This window comes from Antechinus flavipes, chromosome 1 (genome assembly GCF_016432865.1).
Source record: "Antechinus flavipes isolate AdamAnt ecotype Samford, QLD, Australia chromosome 1, AdamAnt_v2, whole genome shotgun sequence".
In the NCBI taxonomy this organism is placed as follows: Eukaryota; Metazoa; Chordata; class Mammalia; order Dasyuromorphia; family Dasyuridae; genus Antechinus; species Antechinus flavipes.
This window is the reverse complement of record NC_067398.1, coordinates 657707160-657730027: the sequence shown is the minus strand read 5'-3', so window position 1 is coordinate 657730027 and position 22868 is coordinate 657707160. Positions and strand designations below refer to the sequence as shown.

The 22868-nt window shown below is 46.0% G+C and overlaps 1 protein-coding gene across 1 annotated transcript in view; it reads right to left on the bottom strand.

The window, feature by feature from the left end:
• Window positions 1-22868, bottom strand: part of C3 (complement C3) — a 35439-nt gene that overhangs the window by 5314 nt on the left and 7257 nt on the right. Inside the window, exons 7-30 of the mRNA XM_051971741.1 lie at window positions 22451-22541; window positions 21157-21259; window positions 20717-20834; window positions 20526-20641; window positions 20155-20301; window positions 17354-17566; window positions 16084-16287; window positions 14457-14606; window positions 13558-13687; window positions 13280-13351; window positions 12925-13125; window positions 12366-12477; window positions 12137-12222; window positions 11642-11784; window positions 10559-10771; window positions 10129-10195; window positions 9923-10009; window positions 9415-9618; window positions 9241-9316; window positions 7936-8095; window positions 6792-6887; window positions 6427-6583; window positions 6185-6348; window positions 857-1015 (exon numbers count right to left, since the gene is read on the bottom strand). Coding sequence (XP_051827701.1) covers window positions 857-1015; window positions 6185-6348; window positions 6427-6583; window positions 6792-6887; window positions 7936-8095; window positions 9241-9316; window positions 9415-9618; window positions 9923-10009; window positions 10129-10195; window positions 10559-10771; window positions 11642-11784; window positions 12137-12222; window positions 12366-12477; window positions 12925-13125; window positions 13280-13351; window positions 13558-13687; window positions 14457-14606; window positions 16084-16287; window positions 17354-17566; window positions 20155-20301; window positions 20526-20641; window positions 20717-20834; window positions 21157-21259; window positions 22451-22541 — 3269 coding nt within the window. The remainder of the gene's footprint in view (window positions 1-856; window positions 1016-6184; window positions 6349-6426; window positions 6584-6791; window positions 6888-7935; window positions 8096-9240; window positions 9317-9414; window positions 9619-9922; window positions 10010-10128; window positions 10196-10558; window positions 10772-11641; window positions 11785-12136; window positions 12223-12365; window positions 12478-12924; window positions 13126-13279; window positions 13352-13557; window positions 13688-14456; window positions 14607-16083; window positions 16288-17353; window positions 17567-20154; window positions 20302-20525; window positions 20642-20716; window positions 20835-21156; window positions 21260-22450; window positions 22542-22868) is intronic.

Here is a 22868-nt window from a genome sequence, read left to right as displayed (position 1 = left end):
AGTGGATAGAGTAGAGAAAAAACTAGAATGTCTTTAGGAAGGACACAGAATGACTTAGAGGTCTGAAGGCCATTGCCACCAGGTTCTGAATAGGGTGAAGAAGTATTCAAAAGGGAGAGGCTGCTGAATGGTGGTGGGATGAAGAGTCTGGCTGTGGCAGTGATAAGCTAAGAGCATACCAACTTCTCATCCTGACCCAAGGTGCTAGAGTGAGGATGGATGAACGTATAGCCAAGAATCTGCCCGAGTGGCCAGAGATGTAATGTCTTCTGGAGTAAACTTGTGTTTCTGTGATTGTAGGAAGATGGAAAGGATGTGAAAGAGAGGAGAAGAACAGAGGAAGAGAGGGGAGAAATGGGGAAGGGAGAGGAGGAAAGGGCAGGAGAAAATAGGAGAGGAAAGGGGAACTAGGGGAAGGGAAGGGAAGAGAGGGAGGCTAAAAGAAGAGAGGGAAAAAGTGGGGAAGGAAGAGGAGGGGAGTGGGAAAAAAGAAGAGAGAGGAGTAGGAATATAAGCAGGAAGAAAAGGATAAAGAAGAAAGAGGAGATAAGAATAAAAGAAAGTAACTAGTTAGAAGAGAAGGAAAAAAAAGAGAAAAGGAGATTCTGAGATAGTAATCCATCTAACAGAGAGCTTGAGGTTGGGAGGAGGGGCCAGGCGGCCCTCCCAGGCTCTGCAGTAATGAGAGCTCCTCTGGTTGCTGTCACTGTGATTCTCCCTTCCTCATCTTGTCCTGCTCCCAGAGGGACAAGGGGAGCCCGCTGCAGTCGGCTGGAATGAAGGTAGAACTAAGCATGGCATCCCCTTTATCCAGGGCCCAGGGACCACAGTGATGTGCACATAGGGACTGTCATACCTCAGCTGACCTCAACAAGCTGGCAGATTCATAACTAATGCGGTAGTTGAGGGCTGAGCTCCTACTGGGCAGATGGACAGAAATATCCAGGTTTAGCTCTTGATGATCCGGTATATCCTGCTGGTACTGGGCCAGAGCCTGGAACACCATGAAGGTAGCCTACAACACAAATCAGGGAGAAAAAAAAGAGGGTATCATAAGAGAGCCCAGAGAGCCCAGAACACAGAAGAGGCGACCTAGAACCTAACCAGAAAAGAAAAAATGAGCCTGAGAATATTGAGATGACCTAGAATCCATGACAATGAGGCTGTATTAGAATCTAGAGCACCACAAAAGTAATCTGGAAGCACAGATTCTTCCATTTGGTCATTTGGAATTAGTCATTTACCTAACTCATGTCTGAAAAAGAAATCCCAAGATCACACATCCAATAAGGAGTTACCCAGCCTTTGCCTAAAGACCTCCAAGGAGGGGGGAGGTCCTAGCTCCCAAGGGAGCCCATTCCACTTTTGTAAGGAAATTGTTCTTGATGTAGAGCTCCCACCCATTGCTTCTAGTCCTGCCCTCTGGGACCCAGTGAACTCCATCTTTTCAAGATTAGAAATCACCAAGGGCTCAAAGATAATTATTGTGTTTTCCCCTGATCCCCTGAGGATCAATGGATTCTCATATAAGTACCTGAAGCCCTTCACCATCTTGGTTGTCATCCTTTGGAGCCTTTCCAATTTAGCAATTCTAAAATGTGGTGTCCAGCACTCAACATAGTACTCCAGACGTGATCTGATCAGAGCTGAAAATAGGGATACCCTCACTTCCCATATGTATTCCTGGAAATTGGATTTCTTTTTTCTTTTTAAAATTTTTTTTATGGCAAGGCAATTAGACCAGGATCACAGAGCTAGTCAATGGCAAGTATCTGAGGATCACTCTCTCCTAACCACTGAGCCATCTAGCTGCCCCAAAATTATGTTTCTTGATGTAGCTAAGGTAACTGAGAGCCAGAAGGTTGGCTGGATCCATCTCACACAAGCTTCTGAAGGGCGATTGTTAAATTTTCATTGTAAACATTTACACGTCAGAAACTAGCAAATGCCACAAATATCAGTTTGGTTTGTTGTTTTGTGATTGTTTAGATACAGGAAAGTTATGGAGAAAAGGTTAGCAAAGTGTGTAATTTGTGCATTTTCCTCCCTGGAGAGCTGGTTGCTAAATATTTGCCTTGCTTAGAACTTGCCCACAGAGGAAAGAGAGGGAGCCGCAATAGAATTGGAAATACAAACAACCAAGTTGACCTAGAACTCCTCTGAGGGAAAGAACTGGTGTGAGATTCTAGAATGCCAAGAAAGAGACATAGAATGCACCCAGAAAGTGGTCACTTTGAAGTCTAGAACTCACCAAGGAGGCTTAGAATCTCTGAAGGGAAAGAAACATTCTGCCAGAATCCATCCAAAATAAAAAGCAAACCACCTACAGACTGAGAAAAAATTACAACAAAACCAAAAACCATTATCATCAAAGTATCCCATAACCAACAGGGGAAGAAACACAGAATATGACCCTAGAGCTTAGAACCCCAGCAAGGATATTTAGAAGCCACATGAGAAAAAAATCAAAGTTGCCTCAGAGCCCTTCTCCAACTTGGCAGTGTGTCAAGAGCTAAGACAAGTACAGGACCAAGGGGAATCCTAGCATCCCTCATCCATCTCCATTGCCCTGCCCTGTCCAGCTAGGCTGAGGAAGTTCCAGCTGTTCCCCACCCTGCTCTAGGATAGCAATAGAAGCTGTAGGAGAAAGGAAACTCAGAAGTGCAGAGGGGAAGGAGGGAAACACTTGGAGTTAACCCCACCACCCCCAAAGCAGTGAGAACAATATGCAGGACTCCAGATTGGGCATCAAGTGACCTGGTTCTAGCCTTGGTTGTATCAAGAATCTGCTAGTTCTCTACGTGATACTGGGCAAATTCCTTCCCTTTCTGGGTCTTAGTCTTCTAATGTATAAAAGGAGGCAGTGGGTAAACTCTGAGCTTTGACATTCTTTGATCCGGGGTTCTTAAACCTTTTCTACTCATGACCCTTTTCACTCAACAAGTTTTTGACGTGACCCTGGGGTATGTAGGCATATAAAATAGGTAAACAAACCAAACATTTACTGATAATAAATCAAGTTTCATGATTCCCACATTTAAATTATAAGACCCCATATGGAGTCACGAGCTACAGTTTAAGAAATTGGGCTCTAGTCTATATTCTAACAATCTCTGAGAAACCAAATGTCCTCATAGATAGACATAAAGAAGTCTTGGGTTTGAGTCTTCTCTCTGACATATACTGGATGACCATAGGGAAGGCACTTAACCCTCTCAGTTCAATGGTCTCCTATCACTTGAAGAGCAAATATAAAATTCTCTATTCAAAGCATTCACAACCAGCTTCACTTTCCAGACTTATTCCTTACACTCTACCACGCCTCCCATTCTTCAATCTCACACCCCGCCATTGCTCTTTCTCTAACAAAGACAATCCATGCCCCAAATCCAGGCTTTTCCCTTGACTTTCCCCCATTCCTGGAACATTCCTCATCTGCCTCCTGGCTTCCTTCAAACTCTGGCTCAAATTCTACCATCTACACTACTGAAAGCCTTTTTACATGTACCTTAATTTTATTATTTTCCTTCAATTGATGATTATGTCCAATTTATACTGGCACAGGAAATAGAGCATCAGGTCTGGAGTCAGGAAGATCTGAGTTCAAATCCAGCCTGTAATGGGCTGAGGCTCGAGTTGATGCATTGAGGTCCCAAGCACATGAGACTAAATAGTAATTGGACCATATTCTATTAATATATATGCTTGGAGAAAGAATGGCCCCCGCCCACTCTTTGTGCAAGTCCTGATGTGTTACATAGGCAATGACGATTTTGGTGGGTGGAGGCGGGGGGTGGAGGGGGGCGCGGCGGAGAAGGAAGCGGAAAGAGAGACTGCTGGCTGATGTCTTGTTGCAGCTGCACACATTGCTATTGCGACCCCCCTTCACCTCTGATCCCCCTTCACCTTCGATTCCCCTTCACCTTCGATCCTTCTTCATCTTCACTAAGAATAAAGATCGACGATTTTCCCCTAATCTGAATTCCTGACTCCAGCTGATTTTAAAATACGCGGTCATCACACAGTCTCACCCTGAACAAGTCACTTAACCCCTATTTGTCTCTGTAAAATGGAGACACCCTGGAGAATAAAATGGCAAATCATTCCAGTATCTTTGCCAAGAAAGCTCTGTGGACCTAGATCCATGGAGTCATATACAGTTGAACACAACTGGGGCAATAACAAATTTATCCAGCTAGGTAATGCAGTGGATAGAGCACCAGCCCTGAGTTTAAAACTAGCTTCAGACTTCCTTAGTTATGTGACCCTGGGCATGTCACTTAACCCCAATTGCCTCAGCAAAAAAATAAAAGAATAAAATAAAAACAGGTTTATCCTTTATATAGCATGTTTGTACAGTTGTTTACATGTTATATCCCTATCATTTAGACTGTGAAGTCCTTGAAAGCAGCGACTATCTTTGTATGTTCTTTTGCATCCCCAGTGCTTAGCATGTGGCACATAATAGGCTCTTAAAAAATCGTTTTTGACTGTCTCCTAGGCAAATTTCCAAGACTATAGATTGTAGATGAATTGATTCTAAGCATTAAATGGAGTGAATTTCCATAGAAGGAGTTCTTTATACCTGTAGAATCATACATCCAGATCCCAAAAAAGTCTCTTTTAGTTCTAACATTCTATGCTCTAAAGACCTCTCCAACCTGATGTTCCTTGTTCTAGGAACCTCCTCAGAGCTGACATTTCTTGTTCTAAGTATCTCCCCAGGCTGATAATCTGTGCTCTAAAGATTTCCTGAACTCTGACATTCCTTATTCTAAAGATCCCTGACATTTTGTGCTCTAAAGACCTTCCCAATTCTGACATTCCTTGTTCTAAAGACCTTGACATTCTCTGCTCTAAATAGCTCCCCAACTCTGTTATTCTGTGCTCTACAGACCTCTCCGATCTGACATTCCTTGTTCTAAGAACCTCCCCAGCTCTGGCATTTCTTGTCCTATGGATCTCCGATATTCTGTGCTCTATAGACTTCCTCAACTCTGACATTGCTTGTTCTAAAAACTTTGACATTCTATTCTCTAAATATCTTCTCAACTCTGACATTCTATGCTTTAAAGACCTCCCCAATTCTGACATTCCTTGTTCTAAAGAACCTCCCCAGCTCAGTCATTCTGTGCTCGAAAGACCTTCCCAATCTTCAGCACACTCTCTGTACTAAAGCTCCAGCTCTTCCCTTTATGTTTTGTGGGGTAGAAGCCAGCACAAACACATGTTCTATGCTTAATAAATGTATGCTAAAGTAAATTTGGGGAAAGCTATATGATTCTATCATAACCTTCAAAATATTTGGTTCTCTGTTAATTTGTAATTATGTGACAAATAGGAATGACTGCAGATGGGATTACAAGTAATAACAATACAAAATGATTAATTACAGAAGAAGCATGGTACAGAAAATAGAGAGCCAGTTACAAAGTCAGAAAGGGCTAGGTCCAAAAGTAGTCTCTACCTAAAATTGTGGCCCTTGACACTGACTTAATTTCTCAGAGCTCCAGCAACAACCTGAGACTATAAATTGTAGACTAGCTACCAATCTGGACCGATGGTAAGGGAGTTTTCTCACTGGGAATTCTCTATACCACTGGAAAAAAAGCATGTCCAAGGTCCATGCTTATGTTGTGATTTTTTTCTCTAAGATTCCACTTCTAATATTTAGACAGTCATGGAGAGGGGGTTGACCTTTTAGTGGATGGGATGGTGACCCCAGCCAATGCTATTTAAAACTCAGAACAAAAGGAGATTTGGGGTATTGTGAAACTTCCTCTAGGAAAGTCACTGGAAGGGTGTGTGTGTGTATGTGTGTGTATGTGATTGTGTGTTGATTGTGTGTGTGAGTGTGTATGTGATTGTGTGAGTATGTGTGTGAGTTTGTATGTGAATGTGTGTATGTGATTGTGTAAGTGTGTGATTGTGTGTATGTGAGTGTGTGAGTGTGTATGTGTGATTGTGTGTATGTAAGTATGTAGGAGTGTGTGTGACTGTGTGTGTGTGTGAGTATGTGTATGTGTGTAATTGTGTGTGAGTGTGTATATGTGTGATTGTGTGTATGTGTATGTGATTGTGTGTGAGTATGTGTGTGTGAGTTTGTGTGTGTGTGAGTGTGTGTATGTGACTGTGTGTGAGTGTGTGTGTGTGTCCCTGCCCACCAGGCCCATTCCCCACTTACCTGTGTGGACCCATAACCACCTCCATAGTATCTTTGCTCATTGAGCCACTGAACCACGCCAGGGACTGTGTCAAAATCTTTTAGTTGCAGGAGGGCCAGAAGGGCATAGGACGTGGCCTCCACATTGTACAGCTGCTGGCCACGCTCCTCCCAGCTGGTCCTGTCTGTGGGAGAAAGGGGAGCTCAGCCTGGAGACCCCCGGGGAGTCTGCGTTCCTTCCCCAGCCCAGGGGGCTCGCTCACCAGTGGCCGCACTCAGGAACTTGGTAACTTTTTCCTCGTCCAGCCTCTCCAGCAGGCTCAGGGCGTAGCCAGCCATGGCCAAGGTGTAGGGACGTTTCAGGGCCTGGTATTTGCCGGCCAGGTAGTCTCCTGCTTTGGTGATACTACCTTCCAGGCTCTATGGGAAGAGGGTCCGGACCCTGCTCAGGCCCCCAGCACAGCCTCTGCCCTGGGAAGGCCATCCTTTACTCCCCGGGACCAGAGAGGAACTTTGAGGCAGCAAGGGGAACTTGAATGATGGGGGACTGGCCATGAAACTGAAGAGATGTTGGGGAGGGTCTTAAGGCAGGGACGGGAGGATGAGAAAGGGACTGGGGATCACTTACGTTGACTTGAGCCCCACAGATGTCTTTTGCCTCATGCAGAGCGATGAGCACGAAGGCTGTGAGTGAGACATCGGCCTCCCCACCCCTGAAGCCACCCTAAAGGGAGAAAAGACCAGGTTATGCAGAGAGTTCAAATCTTCTCAGGCTCTAAACTCCCATTGCTCCTAGCAAATCTCACGGTCTTCAGTCCTGCCTGGACTGTTAGATTAAGGACTTGCTGAGGGCAAAAGTTGCCTCCTTTCCCACAGATCAGGGGCTGATACTGAGGATCGGGGGCAACAGGGACTGATAGAGTGGGGGTATCTCCTCAGAGGGAGATATGCCCTCTGCCGCTCAGCCCCCGCCTCCCCCTGATCCCCACTCCTACTTCCCAATGACCCAGCAGGCTTTCCACAGTACTAATTACCCCTCCTCCAATTGATGAGTTCCTCCCTGGAACCTCCAATTTGAGGAAGCATTCCCACCCATCATGGCAACAACTTCTAATCCAGATCAGTCCATGGATGTTCTCCACAGGCCACCTGACCCTCCTACACTTTCTAGCTCCCTTTTATGTATTGTCTTCCCCCATTAGAATGTCAACTCCTTGAGGAAAGGAACAGGTTTTTTATAGGGTTTGTTTTTTTTTCCCCCTGATTGCATTCCCAGTGCTTAACACAATATCTGGTAGGTCTTCAGGAAATGCCTTATCATCCATCCATCCATCCATCCATCCATCCTTCCCCCCTCTCTCTCCTTCCCTTCTTTCCTCCCTCCCTCCCTCTTCTTCTCCCTCTTTCTCCCTCCCTCTCTCTTTCCCTCTCCCTCCTTCTCTCTTTCCCTCTCCCTCACCCTCTCTCCCTCCCTCCCTCCATTTCTCTCTCTGTCTCTCTCTGGTTCTCTGTGCGTTTGTTCTCTCTCTCTCTCTCTCTCTCTCTCTCTCTCTCTCTCTCTCTTTCTCTTCCCTCCCCCCCATTACTCAATGCTATCTATTATGGGTCTCTGTGTTTTATCATTATCTCACTATCTTCTATCATTTCTTCCTTCTCCTTCTCCCCTCCTTCCCTTCCTCCTGCCCTGCCTCTAGCAGGGAATCAAACCTTCCTGTCACTGCTTTGTTACCACATTTCCTCTCCAACCTCTCTAGGTAGAAGGGGAATCTTACAATCATTTCCTGGTGGATGACTGGGCCATCCTCCTGGAACATTCCATATGGTCTTTGCTTTTCCAAGATGAGCCATTTGACGGCACTACAAAGGACTTGGGCATCGATGGCAATGAGGTTGGTGGCCATAGAGAATACCTTCACAACGAAGGCTGTGAGCCTGGGAGACAAGACCATGATGTCGGCTCACTATGGGAGCTTTCTTCATTCAACCTAGTGTTTGTTTTCTAGAGAGAGTGAAACTTGGAGGTGCACAGAGCTAGTGGGGGCAGTCAGGGTAGAGTCCACTTATCCTGACTGGATCATACGGTACACTAGAAAGAACACTGGACTTATAGTCACAAGGCCCAGAGCCAGGGTTCTGCTATTGGCTATGTGGCTCTGAGCACATCATGGGACCTTTCTGAGTTTCGCTTCTTCATCTATACAATGAAAGCATTTAACTAGATGATCTTAAAAAGTCCTTTCAATTCTGTGATGCTATGTTCCAAAGTCCCTGCCATCATCTCTAATGTTATCTGTTCTAAGTTCTCTCCCAGCTCTGACAGTTTATATTCTAAGGGCCCTCCCAGCTCTGACATCCTGGGTTCTAAGGGCCCTCCCAGCTCTGACATTCTGTGTTCTAAGGGCCCTCCTTGCTCTGATAGCCTGGGTTCTAAGGGCCCTCCCAGCTCTGACCTCCTGGGTTCTAAAGGCCCTCCCAGCTCTGACCTCCTGGGTTCTAAGGCCCCTCCCAGCTCTGACATTCAATTGGAGGTCCTTGCTCTCAATCTTAGGCACCATGGTGGGTCGTGAAAAGTTCCCTAAATTTGGGGCTGGAAGCCCTGCATTCAAAACCCCCCTCTGTAACTTTGGCTAAGTATAACCCCTGTATCTCAGTTTCCTGATCTGTAAAATGGAGATAAGAAGATTTATACTATTTAATTCTCAGAGCCAGAGGCAAGTGCTTTATATTCCATACAAAGTAATTATTATAATTGCTGTTATAACATTATAGCAACATGTTGATATATTATTAATGTAACTATCTTGTATCATTTCTTCCTTCTCCTTCTCTATATACAAGATATAATGTAACATAAGGGATTATAATAACAGCAGCATATATTGCTGTTATTATAATCCCTTATGTCACTCCCCTTCTCATTGTCTTTTTTAAATAACAGGACAGCTTAAGAATTTCCAAGTGCCCAGAGGGCTAGCTCTTTCCCTTTTTCTTTAGCAATCTGGAAACACCTGCATTTCAGTGCCTCTGGAGCTGGCAGAGGAAAAGCCAGGGAAGGGCTAGGAATCCACCTGACTTACCATGTGCTGGATGGTCGGTTTATGAAGGCAGCGTAGGAGAAATCTGCCTTCTTAAAGGCCAGCTCTTGTGTGTACCCTGTGGGGAAGGGAAGCAGGTGGGATTTGGTCAGGGAGGGCATAGGCCAGGCTGCTCTGGGCTGAGGGAAGGGCTCTAGGGGAGGCCAGGGACCTTACCCTTTTTGATAAGCTCTAAGGCCTCCAGTCGCTTTTCCACCCCAAATTTTTCCCACTGTTCTGTGGCATCCAGATAGTGGACAGCGATCACCGTGGGAGTCATTCCGATCATGTTCTGCTCGCCACAGCCCGATGGCGTCACAATCAGGTGCTTCAGTTTGTCCCCATCTATGGCATCCTCTACCATCTGGGCCACAGGTGTTCCTGAGACAGCATCGAGGCCCATCAGAAGGTTCTTCAGGGGCAGGGCCCTGGCAACTGGGGCTCCCTTTTCCTTTCCCCATCACCCCAGCTTTAAAGCCAGGCCTTCCCAGAGGGAAGGAAAGGAGACTGAGGGGAGACCAGGGAGATGTTTTCTCCAGAGGGGAGGAAGGGAGGCTGAGGAGAGGCCCCAGAGGGAAGGAAGGAATAATGTTTGAGGAAAGGCCAGGAGGATGTGTCCCCCAGAGGGAAGGCCAGGGAGATGGTTTCCCCAGGGGACAGGTGAGGAATCCCTGGAGTCTGTTACCTTGAAATTGGATGCTAGTTTCTGACTCTGTGCCTGGAACAATGTCACTGAGGTCTGCTGCAGGAATATCTTCCCTCTGCTCACCATCTGACCAGAGAGTAGAAGGTGGGGGGATCACAGAGGGTCCTCTCTCCAGTTCCCTTATCCACCTTCCCCCTGAAGTCCCACCCAGGTTTTCCCACCTTCCTTCCCAAACCCCAACTCACTGTGGCCAAATTTCACTGGGTCCAGGGTTCGGGTGACCAAAGACTTTGTCACTTTCATCCCTTCTGGCTTTGTGGAAGATGATGGAGAAGAGACAGCTGTCATCCCAGAATGAGCTTTCTCTCCCATTCTGGGCCTCCCTGAGTCTAGTTTTGGAGGATTGGGGACAGGGGGTGAGGGAGATTCCAGGATTCTAAAACTCTTATATTTGAAGGTTTCTGGACTCTAAAATTCTTTTAATCTAAAGCTCCGGAGTCTAAGAGTCTCCACTTCTGTCATTTCTAGATGCTGTAGTCCTGAGAGGGTGGAGTTCTCCGGGTTCTGGACTTCTCCAGTTCTGAGCAGCTCAGTTTCCTCAGGTGTCACCCCCATTAATAGCGGCCCCAGAAGTGGGTGGGTGAGGGCAGGCAAGGCCGACTCCCCCCAACTTACCACGACCTTCAATTTCTTTTTGACCCCATCGCTGATGAAGTGGTTGTAGACAGCAGCCTTCACCTCAATGTCGTGGTTGCCGATTTTCAGAGGTACGATGACAAAAGGTACGGCTAAAGAAGACTTGGGCGGGATGTTCACTATCTGTTGGTAGCGCTTCTTGGAGGTGGCAGCGCTGCAGATAGTGGGGTTGTACAGCAGCTCCACGCGCACCTGGGGAGGGGAGGGGAGAGGAGATGCCTCCGAATGACTCCCTCCCCCTGTGGCTCTGGCCCTGCTCAAGCATTCTCCGTGGCTCCCCATGTTCCCTGAACAGGGTTTCAGATCCTTGCTATTTAACTCCCTGCGTTATCCTGGATAAGGCACTTCTACTTCCTAGCCACGCTGGATAAATCAGCCATCCTGGGTAAATCACCTAATCCTATCTGCCTCAATTTCCTTAAAAAACAAACTGGAAAAGGAAATGGAAAACCAGTTTGCCAACAGACCCCAAAATAGGGTGAAAAAAGTGACTGAATTGTTATTAAGCCTAGTTTTGTCTATGGGAGCAGTTAGAATTAACCCAAGTCTTCCATGAAATCGTCCTTCAGATTGTTGGAGGAAACAATCATTTCCTCTCCATAACCATCCTAAGTTTGTTCATCCAGTCCTCAGCTACTCTATTCTTGAGGTCCTTCACTTGAGGATGCCTTCCCCTGGACACCCTCTGAGTCTCAACGCCAGCCTATTAGCCGTTTCCCCAAATCCTTCTGAAATTCTCTGTTCTTTAAGACTTCACTCCCCCTACGTCCCCCTGCCCTACTATTTGATGGTGATATATATGTTTTCTCCTCCTATCTCCACCCCTAGCCCTAGCCTGCCTCCAAATGCTCTGACATTTTCTTAGGAAATGGGTGGAGGGGAGAAAGCTATAGAAGGACTCAGTGAAGTCTTACTGACTAAATCATCCACTGATGAAGGAGCTCATATTCTCCCTCTAATTTGGAAGCTGGAGAACAAGCAGGGTGCTGAAAGGGGCCACAGGTTGGGGGAGAAGTGATCCTGGGCAGGGGAAATTCAGGCAGGGCCACGAAGCCCCCTCACCTTTAGAGAATCCACCTGTCTGTAGTTGTAGAGCACGGCTCGGATCTCCACCTGCTCATTGCGTACCACAGAGTAAGGCAGGCGAAGGTCAATGAAGAAGTCCTGCATCACAGTGATCTCATATGGGTCAGCCACGCAGATCCCTGCCCATGCGGGTAACAGGATCAGGGATTAAACGGGGTGGGGAGCTGGTCTAAGAGTCAGAGGCCTGATTCACCAATCATCAACAAGTATTTATTAAGCTCCTCTATGTGCTAAGAGTGGTCCTAGGTTTGGGGGAAGCAGGTACAAAAATAAAACAGTCCCTATCCCCAAAGACTTTACCATCGTATGTATGATGTATGTTTATAGAGACTTAGTAAATACGTATTAAAGATACATAGTGTTCCCATTTAATGTACACGTACACATTTATGTCCATAAGCCTCGTTCCACATCCCTGTCTCTGCCCCCATTCCCAAACCCCCGCCTCTCCTCTCTCAGTTGCAGCCTCACCTTTGGTGTCTGACAAGCTTACAGCCAGAATCTCCCAGGTTGTGATGGAGTCTTTAAGGAACACATTGAGGGACTTTGTAGAGATTCTGGGAGGGAGGAAGAGGAAGAAGAGACTTAGGGGAGGGGGTCCAGGGCAGACTGGCAGCCTTCAGACATCATCTCACCAAACGAAATGAGGTCAGAATGACATTTGGGGGTCATGGAAAGGGGGCTGGGGTCTCAGCCTTACCCATTCTTGTCTGGCTTCTCAGTCAGCCGCTCCACAGTCCACAGCCAGCTCTCTGGGAACTGGCTTCTGGAGATGATGTCTTCTTCGGGCACAATATCCTCATCAAGTTCACCTGGGGAGGTAGGCAGGTTAGGGTCAAGGGGTCAGAGCAGTAGTTTCTCCTTCACCCTGGGCCTACTGTCTATCCAAACTTTCTCCTCCCTCAGGTTGGAAGCCTGGACCTGTGGCTTCCCCTCAATCTGTGGCCCTGGACCTGTTCCTCCCCCTCAATCTGCAGCCCTGGGGCTTTATCTCCCTCTCAATCTGAGGCTCTGGAGATATATTTCCCCAGGACCTATGTCCCCCCCTCAATCTGGGGCCCTGGGGCTGTATTTTCTCCTCAATCTGGGGCCCTGGACCTTGCCTTCCCCTCAGTCTGGGTCCTGGGGACATGTCTTCCCTTAGGCTAAAACTACATCTCCTCCCACAGCGGAGGCCCCACCTTCCCATATCTCTGACCACCATTCCTATGCTTCCATGACCAGCTGCGTGTGGCCCTCCCAGGCACAGGGGCACTTACTTCGGGACAGGTTCAGGATGTTGGCTCTCTGTTTCTCCAGACGAATCTTGCTGAAGTAGTTGCAGCAGTCCAGGAAGGCATCGATGCACGCCTGATTTTCTAAAATGTACTTTGCCCTCCTTTCACAGGAGTAGCCCATGGGGTTCACATTCATGCCATCCTCACAGCAAGTCCTCAAGTTTTTGTCCTTGTATTGGCCGGCTGCAAGAGTCCCATCCCAAGACCCTCAGTTTCTTTCAGAGCCGTCCCGGAAACCAGAAGATCTGGTCTGAGCTTCCCTTCTTTTGGGAATGACTAGCATGGGGCAAGGAGGAGATCTTTTGGCAGTGTGGGTCGGAGGGCCCTATCCCCTCACCTTTGTCGTTCCTTATCTCCAAGAGCTGAACAGAGCGGCGTTTCCGCTTGGCCGGCTTACTGCACTCAGGGTCTGCAGGTGGAGGACAGATAAGAAATGAGGGGAATAAGATCATCTGAGTGGATTTTGTTGAGTCCCCATCTCTCTGCTCCTTGCCTCTTCCCCATCAGCAGCAGGTCCTGTAGGGGCCCTTCTGTGTGACTTCCCGATGGACGCCCTTGCTAAACCCCTTGTTCCCTCAAGGCACTGCCTGCCCAGACCCCTCGCCCAAGGCTCACCAGCCCGAGCTTCGGTCTGAAGCTGCTTATTGGTCTTGAGAGAAAGCCCAGCATCCATGAAGACCCCAGCATAGTTCTTTCCGCCACCCGGAGTACAGCCAATGTCTCCGTTCTCTACTGTGTCCCAGATCTGGAGGCACGGAGAAGTCCAGGTAGGAACTCAGTGAGGGGCAGGGTGGTTCAGAAATGGGGGGGAAGAGATTCAGAGAGGAGGGTAAGGAAGCTCTGTGAGGGATGGAATGGGTTCAGCACTTATATGGCACCTACTACGTGCCAGGTAATAGGCTAAGCACTTTACAAATATAGCAATTGATTTTCCCAACTCTAGGAAGTAGGTTCCATTATTATCCCCATTTTATAGTTGGGAAAACTGAGGCAAAGGTTAAGTGACTTGCCCAAAGTCATATAGCTGGGAAGTATATGAGGCCAGATTTTAACTTGGGATCTTTATGATTTCAGACCCCAATGTTCTATCAACTATACCAAGCAACTTACCAAGTAAAGGGAATTCTGAGGGATGGAAGGGATTCAGCAAGGGGATATAGAGGGTTCAGTGAAGGAGGACATAGTGGGTTCAATGAGGGAGATGGAGAGATTCAACGAGGGGGATAGAGGGGTTCAGAAAGGGGAATAGAAGGATTCATCGAGGGAGATGGAAAGGTTCAATAAGGGGAATGGAGGAGTTCAGTGAGGGGGATGAAGATATTCCATGAGGGAATAGATGGGTTCAATGAGGGATATGGAGAGGTTCAATGAGAGGGGTGGAGAGGTTCAGTGAGGGGGCAATGGAGGGGTTCAGTGAAGGAAATGAAGAGGTTCAATGAGGGGAATAAAGGGGTTCAGAGAGAGAGAAGGAAGAGTTCTGTGAGGGGATATTTCTGCCACAGTCCCTGGCCTACCTTGGTCTGGGTCAATTTATTCTTCTTGTTCAGAACAAACACCCCCTTGTCCACAGCCACAAGCCCCACGCGGGCTCCAGCATCACCCTCAATCTTCAGTGTGGCCTGTTTCCCAGGCTGGTGTGTTTCTCCTGTTCCTTTCACCACCAACTAAAAGTCAGAGAGGACATTCAGTCATACTTGGAGGTGTGGAAATGGCCGAGTCCAGCCCCCTCCCTCAGCAGAGGGCCAAAGGCAGAAGAACAGCCAGCTGATTCTTGGAGACCTCTGGAGATGGGGAGTTCACAAGTTTTAGACTGGCACACTCAACTTCGGAACTGAGGCACAAACATAGAAAGAGGGGAAGAGAAAATGAAAGAACAAACAGACAAGAACAGAGCTAAGATACACAAAGCAGGAGAGAGAAACAAGAGAAAAATGGAGAGAATGGGGAGAGATGAGGGCAGAAATGAAAAACAGAGAGTCAAGATTGGGTATAGATGAGAGACAGAGAAAGGGAAGGACACTTCAGGAAAGAAAAGTGTAAAAAGGCACATTTTCTTCATGTTTTCCTGTGTTGCTTTTACCAATCTCTCTTTTGTCCTACTCATTATTTTTTATTGTCTTTACCAGGGTAAGAATTCTATCCTCCCAATAGAATGGTTCCTTGAAGACAGGAACCATATTCTAATTTTTATTTCCTCCTCTCAAAGTGGGTCTGACACATAGTGGGATCACAGGATCAAAGATGTAGAGGTAAAAGGGGTCTCTGAGACTGTTTAGTCTAACCCATTAGAGATAGAGAAAGACAGACAGAGACATAAAGAAACAGGCAGAGACAGAGACAGACAGAGACATAGAGAGATAGAGACAGGCAGACAGAGAGACAGAGATAGAGAGAGAGAGATAGAGAGACAAGCAGAGACAGAGAGACACATACACACAGAGACAGTCATAAGAGACAGAAATACACACAGAGATAGACAGAAACAGAGACAGAAGAACAGATACATACACACATAGACAGACACAAAGACACAGAGAGAGACAGAGATACAGGCAGACAAAAATAGAGACACACACAAAGAGAGTCAAACAGAGACACATAGAGACAAAAAAGAGAGATAGAAGATGGGCAGAGACAAAAACAGAGACATACAGAAAGAGAAAAAGAGAGTCAAACAGACAGGCAGAGAGAGACAAAAAGAAAGATAGAAAGACAGGAAGAAACAAAGACAGATACATAAAGAAAGAGAGAGAGAGAGAGTGAGAGATGGGGAAAGAGAGACAGTCAGACAGAGATACAGAAGGACAGACAGTGACAGAGAGCAGAGAGAAAGAAGGCTCACCAAGGTAGAATCATAGAATCTCTCATTTGGAAGGCATTTCAGAAACCATCTGATCTAAGCGTGGCTACTCAGGACCATAGGAATACAAGCTGGGAGGAACTTAGAGACCACCAGAGTCCTCATTTTAGGGAAGGAATCCACTCCTGATCAAGAACGATCTCTACAAAGCCCTCCACAAGAGGTCATGGAGCTAGCCTTTGAATGCCTCTAGAGATGGGGAGGTCACTAGCTTAGAAGCAAACCCCAGAACTCTTGAATAGAAACAAAGGCAGACCCCAAGGTAAGAGCGTAGGGCTCACCTTGCCCACGCAGGTGTCCTTGACATCCACCCAAACAGAGTCGGCCACCAGCTCCTTCTGGCCATTCCGAGTCAGATGGTAATAGGCTATCACTCGGAAAGAGGGGATGTAGTCAGCTGTGAGGGGCAGGGAGAGCACCACCACATCCTGGCCCGCCTGCCGCAGCTGGCGCCCCGCCTTCAGCACCATCCCCTTGTTCATGATCTGGAAGGACACAGATTATGGAGGAGCAGGTCTAGCTGACCTTGCGGTCCCAGGGACAGGAGACTAGGGGATCGTGAGAGGAGCAGTGGGGGAGGGGTTCCCAAGAGGGGGCAAAGATGGAACCCAGAGGGAAGAGAGTGTGGGAGAGGGAACTCTAAGGAGACTGGGGAGAAGGACCCAATGAGAAAGAGAGTGGTTCAAAGAGTTGGGTTTGGACAAATGGAGTGGGAGACAGGGACCAAGAAAAGGTGGATCTGGAAGATGAACAATGGGGAGATAATGATAAACAAATAAACAACTAATGCATTTACATAATGATTCAAAGTTTGCAAAGCAAATAAATCTAAGAGTTGGGATTTGAATCCAGGCCTTTCTAACTTCAGGCTTAGTCTCCTATCAACTATAGAGGGCCACAGAGAGTGGGGGAGCTCTGGGTAAGATAGAAGATCTTTCAGCCCAGAGGGAACCTGCTGACAATGTTTGATTTGACTCCCCACCTCCCCTTGGGGCGTCTCACCCTTCCTGAGAAGTCAGGGAGGGCAGGACCACCAGTGCGGTACTTGAAGCAAAGGGTGCTTACAGTAAGAGGAATTTACATATCAATAGCAGGGGCTTATAGTTAGCACTGGGGCAGTGCTGTGGTGATGTAATGGTTCTCTAGTTGGCACATGCTCAGTTTGCTGTAGTGATGTAATCCTACTAAGGTATTTAAGGACTGAAAGGACTTGCAATAAAGGACTCCATCTTTGACCATTCCCTTGGGTCCCAGCTTCATCACTTCTCCACTAAGACCAAAGACTCGGGCTGGCCCCCAGATCCTCCAGAGCGCTAATCCGGATGGTACATTTTGGCACCCCAGAATGGGGCTCTAGAAAGCCCACTACAATCAACTACGCCACACCAACTGTCATTGGAATAAAGGAGACTCAAGAAGGATCAGGGAGATGGAGGCTGGGAGGAGGGAGATGGATCTGGAGTTTGGGGGATTGTAGGGGAAAACAAAAAGAATCAGAGCAAGGGAGAAGAGGGGGAAGAAGAGGGGTCAGGAATTGGGATAGGGATGTACCACATAGGTGAAGTAACCAATTTGCTGGTTCACATTGGGTCCATCTGTTCGCAGGTGAAAGTTGATGTTCAGGTTATCGCCGACCTTGAGTTCTACTGAGGGCACAGACAAGTGCAGGTAATTGTTGGAGCCAGCTATGGTTTGATAGGGCTGAGCGACCATCTGCTGGGATGCCTGGCGATCCACTGGAAGGCCCTCCTTCTCTGTCCTCACCTGGGGGCAGAAAGGAAGTAAAGCCTGGGCCCACAGTCAAAATTTGCTTTGCATGAGCAGATGAATTTTCTCTGGGCCAGATCATTTTTAGCCAGGAGAATGGAGAAGATGATTTCTGGTCATTATTGTCCAGAAAAGTCACAGAAGATTTGGACTTGTCCAGACCCAAGAATAAACCCAAGAAAAGGGCTTGGGTGTCAGGGTACTTCAAATTACCAGGGAAACAGAAAAGTCTGTGTGGAGGAGACATACACAAAGACACAGAGAGATATAGGGTAGAGGGAGAAAGTAGAAAAAAGAGGGAAGAAGAGACAGAAGGAGAGGGAGGAGAAAGGAAAAGACAGAGGAGAAAAAGAGAGAAAGGAGATATACAGAGACATGGAGAGAGAGACAGAAAGAGGAGGAGAGAGAGAGACACAAAGAGGGAAAACATGAAGGGAGAAAGGAGGAAAAAGGGAATGCAGAAGAGAGGTGGAGAGAAAGAGATGAAGAAAGGGAAAGAGAAAGAGACTGGGAGAGAGTGGTGAAAACAGGAATCAGCTTTTGTTGTCTCTGGAAAACTCAGTACCATGGGAATGAGGAGAAATAGGAAAGGAGGGAGAAGTCTATGAATTGCATTATTTCTTATTTACCCCTAAGACATATTAGCAGTTTATAGTTATAATAGTTTGGGTTTCCCCATCTATAAAACAGGTAGGTCTGTTTTGAAAACCTAAACAACTAACAGAAATATATAATTTCATTCTGATATTGTTTGCTGTTGTGACTGAAAATTATCCCCCAAAAGTGAAATTATCAAAGGATAAGAGCAGAGAGTTCCTATCCCTAATTGCAAACTGTTAGCAACTAAGAATGTCCAAATCACAAATAATAAGAAATGAAAATCAAAAGACCCTGTATTTTTCACTTCTCACTCAGCAGTGTTACAGCTAAATATTCTGTAGGAATTTGATTAAATAGTCAATTAGAAGTAGTCAATATTAAAAGAGTTTTGGAAAGATGGACACACCAATGCATTGATCATTCTGGAAAAGTATACAGAGTGGCTAAAATATTCATATCCTTTGATTCAAGAGCCCACTGGTAGGATTATACACCAAGGAAGTTACTGATAACAAGAAAGATTAAAAGGCACAAAGTATTTATAGCCACATTTTTCAAGGTAGCAAAGAAGTGGATTTCAATGTTTATTGATTAAGAAATAGCTAAATAAATTGTGATACATGAATGTGATAGAATGTTACTGGGCTGCAAGAAAGGATGGATACAATAAATATAAACAAACTTGGTAAGACATTATCTGATACAAAGTAAAATAAGCAGAATCAGGAAAATATCTACAATTTTTAACTATAACAAACAATAGACACAACAACAAAACAATTGAAAATGAATGCTGTGAAATTATAACAACCAAGCTTGGCCCTGGAGAAATAGAACAAGACACTTCTCCCTGTTTCTTTGCAGGAGTGAGCAACCAGCAGGGCAAAACACTGCATATAACATCAGACTTAAAAAAAGAAAAAAAACTACATTGGTTAGTTTTGTTGACGGTTTTCCTTTTCTTTCTTTCTTTTTTCTTTTTTTTTTTTAAATAAGAGCTAGCACTGGGCTTATCCCCCAAAGAGATACTAAAGAAGGGAAAGGGACCTGTATGTGCCAAAATGTTTGTGGCAGCCCTGTTGTAGTGAATAAAAACTGGAAATTGAATGGATGTCCATCAATTGGAGAATGGCTGGTAAATTGTGGTATATGAATGTTATGGAATATTATTGTTCTATAAGAAATGACCAGCAGGATGAATACAGAGAGGCTTGAAGAGACTTACATGAACTGATGAGCAGAACTAGGAGATCATTATACACTTCGACAACGATATTGTATGAGGATGTATTCTGATGGAAGTGGATTTCTTTGACAAAGAGACCTAACTGAGTTTCAATTGATAAATGATGGACAGAAGCAGCTACACCCAAAGAAAGAACACTGGGAAATGAATGTGAACTATTTGCATTTTTGTTTTTCTTCCCGGGTTATTTTTACCTTCTGAATCCAATTCTCCCTGTGCAACAAGAGAACTGTTTGGTTCTGCAAACATATATTGTATCTAGGATATACTGCGACATATCCAACATATATAGGACTGCTTGCCATCTGGGGAGGGGGTGAAGGAAGGGAGGGGAAAAATCGGAACAGAAACGAGTGCAAGGGATAATGTTGTAAAAAAATTACCCTGGCATGGATTCTGTCAACATAAAGTTATTATTAAATAAAGTAAAATAAAATATTAAAATAAAATAAAATAAGAGCTAGCTTTTTGAGAGGGAAGGGGAAGCAGGATGTAGTGGCAAATGGAGGAGATGTAAAAACCAAAGACATCCATAAAAATTTTGAAAAAAATATAGAGAAATCCCTATTTTCTTCAAACCATGAACATTGGTTCTATGTGAGCACAATCCCAATGAGACAAGTAACAGAAACCTATCATTAACTACTTCAAACAACAGAACTATGATTATGTTGAAGAGAGATCCAAATTATCCGAATGACACAACCCCAACACTCTGTGGTTTCCCAATATTACTTACTCTGACATTCAAAGGACCAACTTTATTGGGTGTGTTGATTCTCAACTTGGCCAGACCATCTCCTTGAGTCAAAGACCGAACCTGGAAGTCTGGAGCCATCACGGGAATATGAGGGGCTGGGGATCCATCAGGATTAGTCACAAAAACCTACAAAGGTTACAGAACAGAAAATATCTGTGAATGATCTCCAAGGGAATCATTCCTCATCAGCCAGTCCCTCCTCTAGGTCACAGAAAGTATCTCTGACTTTAATTGTAGTAAAAGGGAGTGACAAGCCAGGATTCCATCCCTCATCTCCATCATCAGCCTGGGACAAGTAACCTTAGGAGGGAAGTGAAAAAAGGAGGACCTGGGCAATCTAGGGTTCTCACCGTGAGATCAAAAGGCATAGCTGGCTTGAAGTACTTGGGAGTCTTGGTGAAGTGGATTTGGTAAGGAGATGTCACGATCGGGATCCCAGTGAATTCAGCCTCAACCATGTCACTCCCTGCAGAGGAAAGGAGAAGATGCAGGATCCACACTTTTGCATGCAAACACCCACAGGATCTCCCCCGTCACTCACCAGTCTCCAGTAAAACTGTGACTGACACGTACAAAGACTTTCCCACCAGGTTTTGGTCTGGGAACTGTTTGAGCAGAACATTCCGGGACAGAGTGACCTCTCCATTGCCATCCTCAATCTGTGTAGGGGATAGCCACGTGAGAAATGCTCAGGTTTCATGAAGAGCAGAGAAACTCATCACAATGTGGCAGACATGGGTACCAGGAAGGGAAAAGGGGCACAGTGAGAAGGAAAGAGGCTCCTAGAGGAAGCCTGGCTCTGGGAGGAGACACTGTGAGTGGGATCCCAACTCGGAGTAACTAGTGAGGAGCTGGGGAGCTCAGTCAAGGAAATCCAAACTCAGTGAAGGAGGTGGATGGAATTGTGATGGAACTGGGACTCAACGTGTGAGAAGGGATGCAGTGAAGGGGCCGGGGGTCTGGGTTGGGCAGGTCACATACCACGACTCTGCTGAGGGATTCGGGAATGCTACGCTTATTTCCTTCATCCAGGACTCCAAAGATGGCAAAGGCAATGCCATCTACCATCTTTCCATACAGGAACCTGTGCAAAGAGAGAAGTAATTCCATCCCTTCATCCTTCCCACTGCTCTTCCTCTGGGATTCCCCATTTTCCTTCAGACTCAGAAGGTACTACCTGGTATCTGGTGGCTGACCTCTGACAAGCCAGCATTACCCTGAGCCCTCTTTCCATAACTTAGCACTCCCATGGTCCTCCTCCCACCTCTATGACCACTGCTTTCTTGTCTGTTTCATTATCTCTTCAATCCTCCTCTTCCCTATTTAACACAAGTATTCCCCAGTGCAGTGCTCTGTCCTAGGAGCTCTTTTCTTCCTTATGAAGGTTTATATAGGCGACTCCCAAATCAATATTTCCATTTCTCACTTTTCTCCTCTAAGCTCTGGTTCTATGTTACCAAATGCTTGCAAGAAATCTCTACTAGGCTGTCCTTCTGACCTCAACCTCAGTATGTCTCAAACTAAATTCATCATCTTTCCCTAAACCAGTTACTTTACTCACCTTCCTTATGTCTGTGGATGGTAATTTACCCAAGCTAGAACCTTAAAGTCCCCTTTGGCTGTTCCCCCTTCCTCATCCACCATAGCCAGTCAATTGTCAAGCATTTTCATCGCTACCAGCCAATCTCACGTCCCACTCCTTCTTTCTCCTCCACTGCCCACCTTTAGTCACTCCCCTTTTCTTCTTTCTTATCATGTGGATTATCAATGCATTGCTATGACCAAGACATTCCCATCCTCTTAATATCCCAAAGGCTCCCTACTACAGGGTAAGATACAGTACACTGTCACTCAAGGCTATTCCACAGCGTGGCTCCAACCAGCCTTTCCAACTTTATCTCAAACTATGCTCCAGACAAACTAGACAGGCCTTCCTCCCAATCTTGTCTTGCATTTGTACGGCTGAGAGATTTCCTGTCCTTCAAGGTTCATCTCAAGTACTTCCTCTTCCATGAAGCTTCCTTCTTAATCTCTTCCCCAATTCCCTTTTCTAGAACTTGTATTACAATTATCTGTTCACATGTCATATGCCCACCACAGGACATTAATTTTCTTCAGGGCAGAATCTTGTACAAAGTAAGGGCTTAATCAATATCTATCGGATTGAATTCTGCATGCTACATGATGAGCACTCAGAACTTCCCCTCGCATGACCAACCATATCCCTCCTCCCTCATCACCCCTTTCCTTCCCCAAATCCTACATAAGCCCCTACCTGGCTGTGATGGAGACGCTCAGACCATCATGATTGTCGATGTAGAAGAATTTTTCCTCTGGGTAAAGCTTTACCTCAAAGCTTGGCAGCACTGGACAGGAATGAGAAAACTGTTTTTTGAGTTTTCTGGGTCCAGGTAGGGAGTTATTCTGAGGGTTCTGGAGGTGGGAGGAGACACTGGGGCCATTCTGAAGGTCCTGGGTCTGGTTCTAAGGGCTCTGGGTCTGGGGGGTTTAAGGGAGCACCAGGAACAGTGTGTGTGGGCTGTAGATCTTTGGAGACATTCTGAAGTAATTGGGTCTAAGTGGTAAGATTATGGGGGACATTCTCAGAAGTCACAGTCTGTGTGTAGAAATATAGGGAGATATTCTGAGTGGTCTGTATCTGGAGGAAATACTGGGTGATTCTCTAAGAGGGC